The sequence below is a fragment of the Pararge aegeria genome, chromosome 20 (genome assembly GCF_905163445.1).
Source record: "Pararge aegeria chromosome 20, ilParAegt1.1, whole genome shotgun sequence".
NCBI classification, from domain to species: domain Eukaryota; kingdom Metazoa; phylum Arthropoda; class Insecta; order Lepidoptera; family Nymphalidae; genus Pararge; species Pararge aegeria.
Genome location: NC_053199.1, coordinates 14,571,725 through 14,589,267, shown reverse-complemented (window position 1 = coordinate 14,589,267; position 17,543 = coordinate 14,571,725). Strand labels below are relative to the sequence as shown.

Genomic DNA, 17,543 nt, shown 5'->3' with positions numbered 1-17,543 from the left:
GCCAAGTACCAACTTGAAGCTTTGGATTCGGTGGATCGTCGCGCCAGGAGAATTATAGGCGACAATTCGTTAACGCAGGCGAAACTACATAGTTTCCAGCACCGACGCAATGTTGCCTGTTTATCGGTTTTTTACCGGATATACTTCGGTGAGTGTGCTCAGGAACTTCACAATCTTGTTCCCCCTTCCCCGTTTTACCACAGAACAGCGAGACGCCGAGAGCGGTGGCATCCTTATGTGGTTGATATCCCATCAACACGCACGAAACGTTTTTTATCCACGTTTCTGATACGTGCCGCTAAGATGTGGAACGCCCTCCCGGTAACTGTGTTTCCTGCCACGTATAATTTAAGTACCTTCAAGGCTAGAGTGAATAGGCTTTTTCTAGGCAAGCGTGCTCCAACCTAGACCTCATCATTGCTTTCTAACGGGCATGATTGTCGTCAAACGCTGGCCTATCGTTAATTTAAAAAAAAAAAAAAAAAACATTTAATGTAACCTAGTATATTGCACTGTAAGTTTATTCTTACTTCTAATGTTAAAATTATTGCAGTAATATTTTTTTCTTAAATTAAGGAATGTTTTTATGAACATAATATATTAAATTTTCAAATATTTACTGATTATACAGTTTCATTGTTTTAATATCTTTAAATTTATCTCTCAATGACTCTTTCGGACTCATTTTGTAGATCGAACGAACAGCCCTCTTCTGCAGCACGAAAATAGTGTTAGACCTTTTTTATATAATAATATATATTGGATTTGTTCTTATTTCGCGCCATAAACTAAGCAACCTATCAACTTGATTTGAGGCAAAGAGTTAGTTGAAAGGAGGGAGAGTAACATAGGCTATTTTTGGTCCTGAATTAACATTAAATTCGCGAGGGAGGGAACATATAAAGCTTCCAGTCGGACAAATAATTCATTTTTTTATTCCAATTAGGTACGTGTACAGACTAAATCACCGTAGGTTATCCCCGAGGGGTTCAACTGGTAATATTATGTAGAAGAAAGACTTGTTTAATTTATCTTTAGTTTGTTTATTTGTGATCGATAAACTCTGAAATTACTGGACTGATTTTAATAATTCTTTCACCATTAGAACAGACTTGGGCTAACTTAGTCTAACTACTTAGTCTCAGAATTATAATCCTTCTTTCTGAGACGTCAGGGTTTATCATTTTAAACGATCATGTTAAAATACTACTACTTTTTAGTAATTAGAAGCGTTATTTTGTCAGAAAATGTATTCTTGCCAGGAGGTAATAGAAGATTATACAACAAGTGCATAAAACAAGCTGTTTCATCTAGCCTAGACGAAAGCAAGTTAAGAAGACAACGATAGAACCGTCCAGGTTTTATGTTTGGTTGCGAGGAAATAAAAAATTTAATTAATGTCTATACAAATTTTATTTCACATTTAACATCATATTCTAGTTTTAATAAAAACAGTTTTAGTCCGCTAGATACCTAGCATAGCATAGCAACAAGAAATCTAAGAAGTGGATTAAGAATGAGGATATTATAATAAAAAACAGAAGCTCATGGGCAAAAAATAAAAATATTGATAGACGCGATTTTTTTCCTGATTCCAAATTTATATTATGTACCTTAGGCATATTTTACTTTCATAATATTAATCATACCAATTAATGGACGTCAACTGCTGGTGTTTTTAGGGAGTTACTATTACGGTGACTTGTAATGTAAAAAAACAATTAAGTGACCACGATTAAACGTTCAAAACAAGAAAATAAATGTTGAAATAAAAAATGATGAACGTGAGGAGATTTTTGCCCAGCAGTCTGGCCATCCTCAGCTTACTAGCCAAAGAATGAATAACGATGAATGGCTAACACATTCGGTCTCGTATTAACACCACCTGTTTTCTTGTTTCCAAACATTACATTCAATCCAACCTATAAAATTAGATACTTTCGTGTAAATTCCGGGCGCGTTCATCGTAGCACATGCGGTTAAGCCAAACGATGTGACTGACAATATTCTATGGATAGTGCCTTCCAGCGTTGTATTGGCAAGTTCGTATTGCAATGGACCACCAGAATCACCCTGGAACAAGACAGACGCAAGAAGTTTATTTTATAGTAATAATTGACAAACAAAGTATGAATGAATGAATGAATGAATACACTTTTATTTACAGAGAAAATTTACAGAGATACAAATACAACAGCACAATAAGGTAGAACGTACGATTTGGCGGCTTTATCGCTAAACAGCGTTCTCTTCCAGGCAACCAAAGGCATACAAGAAAATGCTATACGAAACTAGTAGGTGGTACAATGAACATTAGTGAAATATTAGGATTTTAAACTAAATTAACATCAAATAAACATAAAACATAGTACATATTAAACATATGTACAAAAATATGAACATACAAATACATAATTAAAAAATAAATAAAAAAATAAAATAAAAGAACCCTCAAAAATATGTAGAATACGAAATAAACAAAATAGAATACAGTGATCATTCCCATCAATGCAATGAAGTATTGACAACACTTTTGAGGGCATGCAAGGAGCACGTCCGGCAACGTGTGCCCGGTGTCCATTAACCTAAGGCGAGGTGTTAAACCTCATGCACCTGTAGTAAAAAGTACATGTGGCTTAACACTTTGCGCCTTAGGTTGATCAAACAGTAAATTTTTTTTTATTCAAATAGACACATAGATGGCACTTTTGATGCGTACTTTAAATGTAAAAGATGACATACTAGTAGAAGTGAATTGATGGCGATAACTAGATTAGTCAACTTAAAACTAAAGCTACGAGGGTCCCAAACGTGCCTTGGTCTTAGAAGAAGACCACGACAAACTATGCTGTTTTTTTTTGCTATCACCCATTGTCATTAAAAACTATTTAAGAAGCAACCTCGATAGAGCCGTAATTTACACCCAAGCTTTTTTATCGTTGACGTAGTTTTTATACCACGGCCTTCAGACACTCAGCATTGATAAATGCTGCTTAGCGGCAAAAAGCATGGCGGTAGTATTTCTCCAGGCGAGTTCTATCACAAAAAGCTCAAATTCTACTAAAAATCGTATCCTATGCATTGAATCCTGCATTTGCGCACATGTAATAATACTGTATGTTTGGTATACAATTCAGAGATCGTGCTTTGAGGCCCATGTACTGATGACGTCATAAAGCGGGGACCGGAGACCGTAGACCAGTAATTATATGCTGAAGCTGATAAGACCCAGCGAGGCACCGCATCAGCGGCTATACGTACAACTGATGGTTCCGGCTAAGTACAGACACAGACCCAGGAACAAAAGAAGATGAAAGGGACGTTTACTATAGTAATCTGTTATAGTTTCGAAAACACCAAACTACAGTGCGACTTATTCTACTACTAACGTCATATATTGATAATTTCAAAAACCCAGGCTGTTTTTAAATAAATAACTTATATATATCGAAACACGGAATTGAGGGTTAGTTATATTTTTGTAGATATCCTGGTAATCATTTAGGTTTCTAAATAAAGCACCTTGCGAGCACCTAGCAAGCGCCTAATTTAAAGTACAATATTGGCTGGCATTCTACTAACTGAAAAATTGGTTTATATTCAGTCTTACGAAACTATGTTAAAAATAATAATAAAATATAATCTTGAGAGTGTAATAATAATAATAATAATCTCGAAGTAAGAATCTGTGCCTATCTTTTACACTAGTAAATAGAAACATGAAAATAAAAGTAGAATACAAAAGGCGGCCTTATCGCTTAGTAGCAATCTCTGCCAAACAAAACTAGAATTAGGAGATAATAGAGGAGAATAAACTGCCCTGGCATAAAATATAAACACACACATACGAATAATTACAAACTAATCCATGATCTACACAACGGCACCTAAAATATTATAGAGACTTAAAATAAAAATAATATATCATAATAAATATTAAAATGAGGGTAAATAATTTGTAATAAATTGTATGCTCATAGGAAGCGCATTTTGACAGCTTGTACGAGAAAATAATGTTTATAAAAGTTTAAGTTCTTTCAACTAGATTTAGCTATTTTATAAATTTAAAATGCATATAAAAAATTTCGGAGCTGACACGATTTGAACCTGCGACTCTCGGGCAATCGCGGCCTGAACGCTTACACCAATTAAGCTACGGCTCTCCTACCCTCGATGCCGAAATTAGTATATGCGTTTGACATCACTCTTATAGCGACTGTAGATTTAGCAGCTCAAAGTACTTTAAATAGCAATATCATGGCTCACCTGGCAAGTATCCATAAAGCCATCCTTATCGCCCGCACACATTTGATGAGATAACATGTATAAATCATATTTATTTAAAAATTTGTTACATTCGTTTTCGGGATAGATGTTAATATCTGCATAACGCAGCTGGTTAGAATTTTTAGGTCTCTTTGGTGCTGTAACAAAAGTAATTAAAGTTTTGCTTTAAAAATTCTATCGAGTTGAAATCAGTTATGATTTGTCAGATTATGTTGTGATATTTAATTTATATAGTGCCGTGCAGTGACGGCAAGTCAATATACTGTTGTCACCCCAAACTTGTGGGCCAGAAGACTAGGCTGCCTAAAATTCATTCAAGGGAATTGTATATTTTATAGCAAATTACCGTATGAAATCTTTGAGATGTCTCTTTATAAGTTCAATGTCTCTCAATGTGTTCAACGTAAATTTATAGAAAAATCCTATTATAATATTAAGGATTACTAAAATGACATAAAAGCCTGGCTATGAATTGCTCTAACTTTACGGCTAAATTTTTATTTGACTGTCAAATGGTGATAAAAAAAAAACCCTGCTTAGTTTTTTATGGGCCCTTCTTAGACCAGGGCGCGTTTGGAACTCTCCTAGATTTAGTCTTAACTTAACGAGTGTAGTTAGTGGTAATTGGTATATATGTATGAACGCTTCATAAGTGCCTGTAATAGGTCTACATGAACAAAACCTTTTTGAATTTCAAAGTCAAAGTACAAATCTAGTATTTATTTATACATATACACATAGATCGCACTTTTGATGCATACATTAAATGTAAAATATGACATATAAGTGAGTTGAGAGCGATAACTAAATTAGTCACCTTAAAACTAAAGCTACGAAAGTTCCATACGCGCCCTAGTCTAAGAATAAGCCCACAATAAACTTAATCGGTATCCAAAAATTCCAAATTCAAAATTCATTTATTTCAAGTAGGCATAATGTAGGCACTTTTGTAACGTCTAGTCATTTAAAACTTTTAAAGGAGCAACCTGGTTAGAGCAATATTTCACACCCAAGCATTTTTATCGTCGAGGTAGTCCTTAATACTATAATAGGACTTTTAAATATATGCTTACCGTTTTGTCCCCATCCTGTAACTGTTAACCGTTTGTTGCTGGATATATCATATTCCCTGGTTGATAAACAGGCAGGCTGAATGTATTTAGAAAATATGACTTCTCGTTCTAATTCGACTAAAGCTATATCATAGTAGTGATGTTCGGGATTAAAGTCAGGGTGGGCTATCAGATTCCAAATTCCTATGTTTTCAGCTGTTTCCATTGGAGATCCCTGGAAACAAATGACAGAGACTTGAGAACATACAGATCTGCACGACTAAATAATATTGAAGCATCCAAACCACTCCATTTTAGTCGTGTATAATAGTCGTTAAATTCCAACAACCTGCAACGGAGCCAGTGGCGTGCACAGAGTTTTTGACCAGGGTATTCACAAAAAAGGAAGATGGCATAAAATGGAGAAAACTTTCGCATTAATGAGTTATAAAAAACAAATTAAGGGTAGGCAGTGCTTTTGTGCATATATGAAGTGCACGTCTCTGATTGGGGCAGGTTGTTCATGCTCTAAAATCGTCTTACCGCTGAGATAAAGACCTATGCCCTGTAGTGGAACGTTAATAGTCTGCGGGTTTGCATTGTGCTCTTATCATAGATCTTTCGTTCCATAAAACTGTATTAAAAAATTGACATTTCAAAATAGTTCTTACAGTATAGCATAGTTATAGTTCTTGGCCGATTCAATTAAGTGTGCTGGTATATAATGCACACCTGCAATGAGGTGCTGTTGCCATAGTTCATTGGTTCAAAGATGTTATTGAACAACAGTAGTTAAAAGTTGTCACCTTTTACAAACCCTATAAATTATTCACTATAACTTAGCTTTGGATAATTTTATGTTTATACTTTTAAAGGTCTTAAATATTAACAGACTAATAATAATTTACAGGAATGACTTTTTAAATTTCAATGCATGCTGTGACAACCTGTAAATAGTCAAAACATTTACTATGTGACTCATTCCAAAAAAAAAATAGCAAGTAATAATGTATCTTAGAATACTTGGCACCGATATTACATATACTCGGTCGATTCGTTTAAAGTCTATTGGTGTAGGATGCGCAGGTGTCTAGCAATTTGTGACTTATGAAAGATGTTACGTACAACAGTATATGAAATATTAACCTTGTACAGACCTCAAGATACCTGGTACCAAGCCTTGCTATAGTCGGTCTTTTTGAAAAACCTCGCTTCGACGACTGAATGGTACAGTGCGCTGCTGTCAGCATAAATTTTTCGCTTATCAAAGACGCACCGCACAGAAAATCAAAATCCCCTGTTGCATAGTTCAGCCACCCCAAGGCACCCTGAAACAAAACAGGAAATAGTTCGATTTACAGTAGTCGTACATAGATAATATATATTATATTATCTGTGTATTGTTTTTATTTTTTGTGAGCGTTTTGTTCTATTTTTCTTCGTGTACCTGCCTACATACTTATCTTTAACAATATATTCATTTTATTTGAACAATATATTAAAACACATTTAATAAATCGTGGTTACTACACGATTGATGAATTCCTAAACGACAAGGCTGCTTGAAAGCAGGCCACTCCGCTCTCATCTCTCACAAAACAGAAAAATTCTAAAGATTGTTAAACTTTAAAATGATGTTGGAAAAGAGCAATCTGCTGAGTTTCTTGCCGGCTCTTCTCAGTGGAATCTGCCTTCCGAACCGGTGGTAGAGTCACTACAAACAGACTTGACGTTTAATAAGTGCTTATTAATTAGGCCTACTTGAAATAAATGAATTTTCATTTTTTTTTTTGAATTTTTAAATTGAAATATTCTCATATTCCGGGGTTTATGGAAGAAATTCCTCCGTTTCCTGTCATTATGAATATGAAGCTAAATTTTGAAGTAAAACTTCTTTAGGTGCGACTAGGGAGTAACGCTGAATTTTCTATGGACATTTTTTTCTGACGTAAGTAACGCTTACGTTGGACGTCTGTGTAAGTATGTGTCATATACTCCACGCTTCTTGACTGGATGTGGAAATGGATGTTTTTTTATAAATTTATATAGTACTGTTTTTATTTATATAATTTAACATAGTTAAGAATTAAAATAGAAAATGAAAATCAATACATGATAGACTAAAATAATTACATAAAATATAAATTTGTAAATAGTTTTTTTATAAAATGATTTACAATTCAGATAAGGAATATGATTTGACATAATATCTGTAATTTCTGCATTACTATTTTCTGTATATTGCGCTGAAAATTTATGATTAGTCAAATTAACTAGAGTTTTATTTATAATGTTACAATAAAACTTATAGCTAATGCAATTACCGTAATGGTCATGGCCGAGTGGTATTAGTTATTGGGAGTAGAAGGAAGGACCTTCGCCTAGGAAAAGTAAGACGCTAAATTCGAAAGTTTATAAAAAAGTTTAACAAACAAACCATGTGTGGGTACTCCGCAGGTTTCGTTGTTTTTCCATGTATAATGCTAACATCTGAGCCTGTAAACGGAATACGACAGTTTATTTATTTAATTATTCAAACCACTGGTAATGCACATAATTAATGATTAAACGAACTTACCTGTACGTGAAGTTCTATCATAATTATATGAAGTGCTACGTCCGAAGAATTAGTAACGTACAAATATTATTTAACACATGTAGTACCGCATAGGTGTCACCACTTCAGCACTGTAGTTTAGAGTTTTTTTTTTTTTTTTTTATTATACCCACAAAATGGACTACCTCCTTTACTCGCCTCATAGCCGCTGCTCCACCGCTTCTCATTTAGTTTAGATAAATGCGACGTTTCCACAACATTCTGGGCTAATAGGGAGGGCGGGTGTTACTAATTCTTCGGACGTAGCACTTCATATAATTATGATAGAACTTCACGTACAGGTAAGTTCGTTTAATCATTAATTATATTCGTGCTACGTCCTCGAATTAGTAACGTACAAATATTATTTAACACATGTAGATGTTGAGAGTCCTGGAGGAAACGGAGCAATAAAATAAGAATGATGAAAGAAACAAATTTTTCATTTATTATTATTAACAAGAAAGTATTAGGAACTCGTACAAGAGTAATCATTAAAAATTTTAACATGTTAAAAATGTGACTAATTTTAATTAAAGTGAACATAGTGTTCTTGCTAAGGCCGAGTTATCATCATTATTAACTATCGGCCTGTTGTAAAACTTTGCAAAGGTAGTGGAACTGCCGCTCCATCCAGCTGTCTGTCTTATAATATCTAAATTGACGCCAAGCTTAAACGCCATGGATGTTGAGGCGTGTCGGGTACTGTGGGACGAAAACACAGAGACGTCAATTCCACTATCTTTCAAGGTGGCCTTAATCCATCGGCTGAGCGTTTGTGGTGAAACACAATTGTGAGGTTTCCGTACGCTTATAAATAGTTTGTCAGAATTTCGTAAGTTTTTGGTTCTGTCCATGTATACAATAAGCGTCTCTGCAGGGACTATTTCTGAGCGTTCCTTGAAGAAAGGCAAGTACAAGATAGGTTGTCTTGTACCCGCTCTGGACGTTTTAATCAAATCGGTAATTCTTATCATTATTTGATCATTAGAAAAAATTACTTGATCAGTTTTAATTTTAGACAGCGTTTGCACCCTGTGTGCTGTAACTAGAGCGAGCAAAGTTGTGCATTTCTTTGAAAGCTGTTCTAGTGTCAGACTGTCATTAGGAGCCAAAGAGCCTAAGTGATTTAAAACTATGTTTGTATCCCACGTGGTATTATACCTAGGTAATGGTGGTCTTAGCTTGTAAACCCCTTTACAAAATCTTGTGATTCTATCATCATCCGACATATTTCCAACAATTAAGGAGAGAGCGGCTCTGTAGCTGTTTATAGTTCTATATTGACCACCATTATTAAATATCTGTGTGAGGAACTCTATAACGATTGGAATTGATGGTTCGTAAATGTTTACTGAATTTTCCGTACAAAAGTCATACCAACGTTTGAGGTAAACATTATATTGCTTAAGAGTGTTACTTGACCACGAAGCCATCATAATTTCTACGGCTGAGACTGGCACGCATCGCTGTAGCAATGCAGTCCGGATAAGACCCCGGCAACCAGGGTAATGTTGGTTCGGATGTTGCCATTGCTGGAACAAGGTATTACAACATCGTTAGAATTTAACTTGACTAAGTCTGATTTTAGCAAACGCATGAATAAAGGGTACCATGGTTGAGTGGGCCAATAAGGTACCACCATTATTCCTTCAGCTTTATCTACTACGATTTTTCGTAACGCTTTAAGTATAACAGCGCAAGGTGGAAAGGCGTAAAATAAATATTGGGACCAGTTTAATGTGAAAGCGTCAATTGCGAAGGCATCAGGGTCACTATACCACGAGACAAACTTATCACATTTACTATTTATTCGGGAAGCAAATAAATCAATTTGTGGGGCTGGAAATTTTGCCCTTAATTTTTGATAGCCCAAGTTCGTTAACTCCCATTCAACGTCAGGGTGTGTTTGACGAGATTCCCTATCAGCAATAATATTATCCTTCGATTTAATATATGAGGCTACTATAATTATCTTCTGAGATTCACACCACTGCCATATGTCCTTTGTGACCTTGTTCAAGTGAGGGTATTTAACGCGGCCCATGCGGTTAATATAGCTCACTGCAGTAGTGTTGTCAATCCTAAGTAATATTTGACAGTAGTAAAAACCTTTTGCAAATATTTTTAGTGCAAAATACGCAGCTAAAAGTTCAAGAAGATTTATATGTAGTAGACTCTCACTAAAAGACCAGCGACCACTAGCGGTTTGACCATTACATGCTGCTCCCCACCCCGTTTTTGAGGCGTCAGAAAATATCTCTAATACATAATTGTCATTCATGATTCTATGATCCGAATGGTCAATAGCATTCACCCACCAATTTAAATCTGGTAGTAAATATTGTGGCACAGTCATGAATGCTTCGTAATTATCACCGGAACGCTGTAAGTTAAGAAACTTACAGCGTTCTAATTGTTTTGTATATAACCACCCGTATTCTATTGCAGGACATGCTGAGACCAGCAACCCTAATAGCTTGGCAAATTTTCTAATTTTGCAGCATTTTAAGTTTATGATGGTTTGGAGTTCTGACTTTATACGAATTCGTTTTTGTGCTGGTAAGCTTAATCGCCATTTATTGGTATCTATATTAAAACCTAAATAATTACAAGACTTTGAAGGTATCCTGTTGCTCTTTTCCCCGTTTATAATGAAGCCCAATGCCAAAAGTAACTTTTGAGTGGCCTCAATATTTTGCATACAGTCCTGGTAAGTATAGCCAACTAAGCATAGATCATCTAAGTATATAGATGATATAAACCCACATGAGCGTAATAGCTTTACAACCGGCTTCATCAGTTTTGTGAACATAAATGGCGCCGTACAAATTCCGAATGGTAGGACATTAAATTCGTACATTTTGTCACTAATTATAAAACGGAGATATCTACGTGAGTTCGGATGAATTTTAATGAACAAATATGCATCCTTTAAATCTATGCTTGCTATATAGCAATCTTTGGATATAAGTTTAAGGACCGTACGAATATCCTCTAATTTGAAGTGTTGTGTATTAATATATTTATTGAGAGGTTTTAAATTTAAGATAAATCTCATTTTTCCATTTGGTTTCGGTACCAAGAACACACGTGATACAAATTGCCCAGGACATGGTTCACATTCAGAAATTGCTCCGATTGTTAATAGATTTTGAAGAGTATCTATCACATTACGTTTCTCAGCATCCGTAAATATATTTGGCTTGGGCAAGCAAGTTTGATGAACTGGTCTATCAAATTTTATTTGATAACCCTTTATCCAGGACAAGACGGTACGGTCGCAGGTTATCAAAGACCATTGCTTATAATAATGGGCCAGGCGCCCAGCATAACGTACCGGGTCTATTGGCGGCGAGTCTGCTTGGGTCGCTGCGTGTAGCCTTGCGACGAGTTCCCGCGAGGCGGCACGTTCAGCTGGGCAGGCGGATGGTGACGCGGCGGCGGGCCCGTCGGCTGCCTGCGAGTCGCGGCCCTCGCCTTCCAGTTTAAATTCTTGCCAGATGTATTTGCCGATGTGGAAGCTTTTGGTTTCTTGGGAATTTCGGGCTTTAAGTCCGAGCTAGATTTCGAAACAGCCTTCGCTGTTTTAATGGTCTCCGGCAAGTTGCTTCCGAACAAGAATTTGTCAATCTTAGTAGCCGACAACTGGTCCTTTAATTCCCTCTTGACCGAATACAGTGCAAAGCTGCGCCGTGCTTCCGACTCGGAATGTTGGATGTCGCATAAGATTCGACTAACTTCCATCAGATCTCTGATCAAATCGTTGTTTTTCTCGGTGGCACATAGCTGATCCGATATTATTTTTCCGAGTGATGAAATGCCGGCTGCTATTTGCTTCTGACGTGCTTCAATAGCCTTGTCACTTTTGACGACCTGTTCAGAGACTGTGGCCTTAATCTCGGCATTAAGTTGTGGTGCAGCTATATTTGTACAGTTCCCCGGAACTAAGAATTTCTTCAAAAGTTCCTTACGGACATCTTTGTTTAAACCCACTGTTGCCACGTGGGTAAATCTTGTTGCCACATCCTTATTAATATCGGGCCCATATTCGATAGCTACTGATGGGTCTGCACCCAATATATCCAGGATTTCGGCATTAGCAGCACCTTCATCATGAACGCTCGATGCAATCGGATCACCCGATACGTTATCGGATACAACGTTTTGCTCATTATTTTCCACTGGTGTCGGTTGTTCGAGAGGAATTGTATCATTGTGATCCATAGGGATCGAGGTGGCTTCTTCACCTAAAACAAGGTATGGAAGATAAGCCCAAATTATTGTGGGATACAAATGCGGCAAGATAGTCCTAACGACTACTCTGATGCAATTTGTAAAAACAAAGCTTTATCACAGCCGTTAATATTCAAATGCGGCGATATAGTCCTACAGACTACTCTGATGCAATTTGTAAAAACAAAGCTTTATCACAGCCGTTAACATTCAAATGCGGCGATATAGTCCTAAAGACTAATCTGATGCATTTTTTAAAATGTATGCAATTTACGGCTAGTAATTTAAATGCGGCGATATAGTCCCTGAGACTATTCTGATGCATTTTTAGTTAGACCGTAGCATAGCATGTAAGGGTAGAACGAATGTTTTGAAATAACCCCGCAGAGAATTTTGATACATTTTCAAGTTTTTTCTTTATCGTTATAATTGCAGGTAATTAGGTACTTACCAATAGCAATAATTCCCTGAGAAGTGGCTGACCTCGATGAATTTGACAAAGATTCCGAGGATTGGCTTGATGACGATGTAGAACTTAACGTGAAGGAGTCACGTTTTTCTTGTCGTGAACGTTTCACTTCCTTTTCTAGTTTTCTTAATTTCTTCACTATAAATTCCAAACTACTTTCGTTTGCACGTTTCGACATAGTTACTTATATACTTAACACGTGCGAAATACTGAATAACTGAAGTGGTTGAGCACTAAAATGCGAATGAGAAGCGGTGGAGCAGCGGCTATGAGGCGAGTAAAGGAGGTAGTCCATTTTGTGGGTATAATAAAAAAAAAAAAAAAAAACTCTAAACTACAGTGCTGAAGTGGTGACACCTATGCGGTACTACATGTGTTAAATAATATTTGTACGTTACTAATTCGAGGACGTAGCACGAATATAATATAATATAACATATATATGTAATAGCTTTCTAACACATATGATTCAACTTACAGGTAGCTAAAACATGCTTAATAGGTCGACGCTAAATGAAGATGCACACTATAAAACGAAAAGAAAATGTAAAAAATGAAAAAAAAACAGTTCAAATGATTCAAGTGAATTTTATATGGCGCTTAAATGCAACTAATATAAATAAACAATAGTAAAAGTGTTTATACTTACAACGTAGCAGGTCCCTTTCCTGTCTTTTCAACATTTGGTATACGTATTCCATGCATTCTAAATAAACAAAGATAACAATTAAATTTTATCATCCTCATCATTTTTGCGGACCTCCCTGGCGCACTGGTTATAGTCTTATAAGCGGTAAGTACCGGGTTCAATTCCCGGCGGGGAAAATTTGGCAATTTATAATATTAGAATTTTTTCTGGTCTGGTTGGGTGGGAGGCTATGGCCATGGCTAGTTATTATCCTAGCGACGGAGACATGTCCTTAAGCGCTAAATCGCTTAGCCGTACGATGTCGCGTAGAAACCAATTAGCCCGTTACCATCTTCTTGAGCAGGTGAGATTGCAGTCAAGGGCTATCTAGTAGTGAATTAAAAAAACCTTTTTTTTTAAGTAAAACTTCTTTAGGCGCGTGGGAGTAACTCAGATTTTTTTCTGACGGAAGTAACGCTTACGTCAAACGTCTGTGTAGTTTCCGCTATTTAAAAATAATAATTTGGATTGGTCGGAAGTATATGTCATATACTCCACGCTTCTTGACTTATACGCCAGCTAGTGGCTTATATCATAATCAATTAGGATTATTTATTTCAATTGTGAATAGCAAAGTGAGTAAAAATTTAACAGTTTTAAAAAACAAATATTTTAAATTGCAAAGTTTTTTGAAAATCTCTAAATATACTTGTTTATTTATTACTTTTGTAACAAATAAATTATTAATAAATTTTCTGACTATTGCGACATTCTATAATATTCAATGACAAGGTTATATTGATATGTGCTTATCTAACCTTTAATTTTCTATTCTATTTAACAAATGAAAATATATATAAAATGTGAAAGTGATGTTTATGAATTTTAAATGGAATATAAAATAAAAAAGTGAATATTAAATGAAATGGCGGAGTCCCAGGGACATTTTACTCTATCATCAATAAATAATAATAAAAGTTTTACTTTTTTACGCGTAAAGGTTACACGCACACACTTTTTTTCTGGTATAGACAAATTGGATAGCGGGCGTTACTTTGCGAAATGACATGGTATTATGAAAATTAAGCCTAATTTGCTATACTCCATGAAAAGCAGAAGATTTTTTGTGGTGTAATTTATAATTTTTCAATCTTTACACACCACACCAAACAGATTTCGGTAATGTACCCTCAACACACGTTTCGCTTCGAAACCAGATCATCCTCAGGAGATGTTGACTTTACCATCAATAATAGTTTCGGTTTCGGTACATTGCCGAAGATTTATTTGGTGTGCAGTATAAAGATTAAAGAAATTATTCCCCTGCTTTTCGCGAAGTAAAGCAAATTAGGCTTAAATTAAGCTTAACTTTCATGGTAAAAATATAATTAAAATTAGAATGATGGCATCTTAAAAATACTTACCTATAAAATACTTTTTAAAAACTAGAAACACTTACTCTGTTCGCTGATAAGTGGTGCAACTGACGAAAAGTCCGGTATTTCGTATGGACCGCATGCTGATAAACTTGAATTTTTCGTATCATTTAAGCTTTTTTCTACTGGTTTCACAGTTTCATTTTGATCCGTGTCGATTGTTATTGTAATTGAAAATGGCGTCGTTTCTGCAACTGCACGATATAAAAGTAGTTTTAGTACATTTGCTTGCTCTCAATCCATAGGTCGCTTTAATATCAAACTCTGTATCGTCAAAGGAAAATGGACCTACTTTCACTAGCTGGAATCGCAAAACCTGTAATTCCGACGCTATTTTACTCGCATGTAATTTATAGTGTAGCTGAAACATTGTAGCCAAATTTGAGTTTTAGTACAATACTAATAAAATCCATTTTACTCTGATATTAAAGTATTTTGATACTGGAAATCGACTCCTCGATTACGTACGAGCAAATCTTGTACTGAGGGTACTGAAATGAACTCAAAACTCTTGGTCCAACTAGATTAGGCAGGGTTATTTCCATGAGGCTGCACTGCTAGTCTTAGTGCACCTTTCAACTAAAACTGTACTTTGTTTAAACCATGTGCTAAAGCACATTAGTACAGCGAGGTTACTATACAGTTGATGAATTTCTTAATGCCAAGGTTGATTGGAAGTATTCGGATCCGTTTTGATAAGAATGTATGTTAAATTGAATAATTGTTGATGTTGGAAAAGAGCAACCGCAGATTTTCTCGCCAGCTTCATGTCGATAGTCTGCCTTCCCAACCAGTGGTAGCCTCAGTATAGGTATCATATAAAAAGGCTTGACTAGTAGAATAATGTACACGATATTGAAAGTGGATAGTTTTTAAAAAATAAATTTACTTAGTGTATACATTATAATCCCTATCCCTACTAATATTATAAATGTGAATGTAAGTTTGTTTGTTACGCTTTCAAGCGAAAACTACTGAACCGATCCTTATGAAACTTTTTATACATATTCTTGAAGGTATTAGAAATAATATAGAACACTTTTTATCCCGTCATTAACCTCGGTTACTTTGGGAGAGGGGATGAAAGTGTTTAACGATTTTTATTTATTTTATTTTGATTATAACCGATTAAAATAATTATTTTTGTACTTTAGAGGTTATAATATGTGTTAAAATTTGCCCAAACTGTGGTTGGAGATAGAGGACAGAACTCCTCAGCGGACAGCAGCAAACTAATTCTAAAAAAATTCGCTTAAACCTCATTTAAGCGTATTTTTTTAGAACTACAACTTAATTTAATGCCACATCAAAAAACAAAATCAAACGCAGACGAAGTCGCGGGCAACAGCTAGTATATTATAAATAATATTACTTAGTGCATAAAACAATGCGTTTTTAATGTCGGTGCTTTATCCCCTCATCACTATCAACCCATTGCCGGATCACTACAGGATACAGAATGGAAACCTCGTAGTTTAACTCCTTTCCCTTACTGGTCAAGTGCAGATTGGTGGACTTTGCACCTTTGAGGACATTTTTTCACAAGGACACAACATATTTTCCTTAGGCGTTAAAAATACACACACATTTTAAGCAAATAAAATTAATTGCTTAAAATGTGTGTGTGGTGACTGAACACTAAAGGCCTTTAATACCATCAGTTGGTGTCAGTGACACTAGAGAACAGAGTATTACTGGATTCTTTAATTATTTGTTTAATCCCTCAGCAACATCACATCACAAGTCCTTATATTATAGAGTTATTGTAAAATAAAGAACATTAACAATATAATTCTTACCCAGAAAACATATGAGCAGGGAAAACAATAAACTATACATATTATTAAAACACATTTATATAACGAGTAGTGTTAATTAATTATTGTCTGTGAATAATATGATGCCGTTACAGCAACGTTATATGTACCGAGGTTAAGGCCTTGCCACACGTAAACATCTTCCTTATATGATTGCACCATGCTCCGAAACAAATTTCATTAAAATTGGATCGAAGCAGATACTTTGCGGAAGTCCATGGTTTATTGCTGAATAAAAGCCTACCCTGCCTTATTAATAATTATAATGATTAGTAATAATAAGTAGTATTATTATATTTGATTAATAAGAAGTAATAGTAGAGCTTTTTGTGACAGAGCTCGTCCGAAAAAATACTAACGCCAAAAGTACGGTCAATTTAACCACAGACCAAGAGTAAGCAAACAAATGATAGGTCCTTAACAATTCAGATTAGTTTAGGCACAGTTTTGATTAGGTTTTTTAGTATTTTTTCCCCATTTTATTGAAAATTAAAATTGATTGTTGAACAGAATGTTGTTTATACACTTCACAAGGTAAACAACCTGATTTTTTTTTTAATTTGAGCCGCGGATAAATTGGCTGAACTAAACATTGCTGTGTTCCGGTTTTAATGACGTAGTTGACCGTGTAATTTCAGGCACATGACGTTTAGCACTTACGTCTCAGGGTGATGGACAAAGGGCGGCACTTCGCATCAAGTCTAGTGTTCCCATATACCCTATATATCCATATGTATGTTCCTATATGTGGATATATAAGGTATGTTCCTATATATCCATATATATGTGGAGGTTTGCTGTGTTTATGGGCAATTCGTTTCCATTTACTACCAGGTGGGCTTTCTGCTTGGTCCGTCAATTGATATTATTGTAGAAAAAATTGCGAAAAGTCAGAATAGAAACGCAGTGTTTTATTTATTTATTTAAGAGCACTAACAACATGCATATTACACGTTTTTTAAAAACATGGCCGATTGGCGCAGTGGCCAGTGACCTGGCTTTCTGAGTCCAAGGCCGTGGGT

General features: G+C 35.5%; 1 protein-coding gene across 1 annotated transcript; it reads right to left on the bottom strand.

Annotated features, from left to right (window-relative positions):
* Positions 1–1,613: 1,613 nt before the first annotated feature.
* Positions 1,614–16,589, bottom strand: LOC120632515 (serine protease snake-like). The gene is made up of 8 exons (XM_039902333.1): positions 16,504–16,589; positions 14,728–14,898; positions 13,290–13,346; positions 7,777–7,835; positions 6,497–6,667; positions 5,361–5,574; positions 4,267–4,424; positions 1,614–2,073 (listed from the first exon to the last, which is right to left on the bottom strand). The coding sequence occupies exons 1-8, from the start codon at positions 16,556–16,558 to the stop codon at positions 1,876–1,878; spliced, it is 1,083 nt and encodes a 360-aa protein (XP_039758267.1). The 5' UTR covers positions 16,559–16,589; the 3' UTR covers positions 1,614–1,875.
* Positions 16,590–17,543: the final 954 nt, after the last annotated feature.

Excerpts from the sequence above, each read along its gene's own strand:
- LOC120632515 (XM_039902333.1), bottom strand. The coding sequence starts at position 16,558 with ATGTGTTTTAATAATATGTATAGTTTATTGTTTTCCCTGCTCATATGT. Across the intron at positions 7,836-13,289 it reads GGAAAGGGACCTGCTACGTT|GCTCAGATGTTAGCATTATA; the intron begins GTAAGTATAAAC and ends TTCCGTTTACAG. Across the intron at positions 5,575-6,496 it reads TTGGTACCAGGTATCTTGAG|GGATCTCCAATGGAAACAGC; the intron begins GTCTGTACAAGG and ends ATTTGTTTCCAG.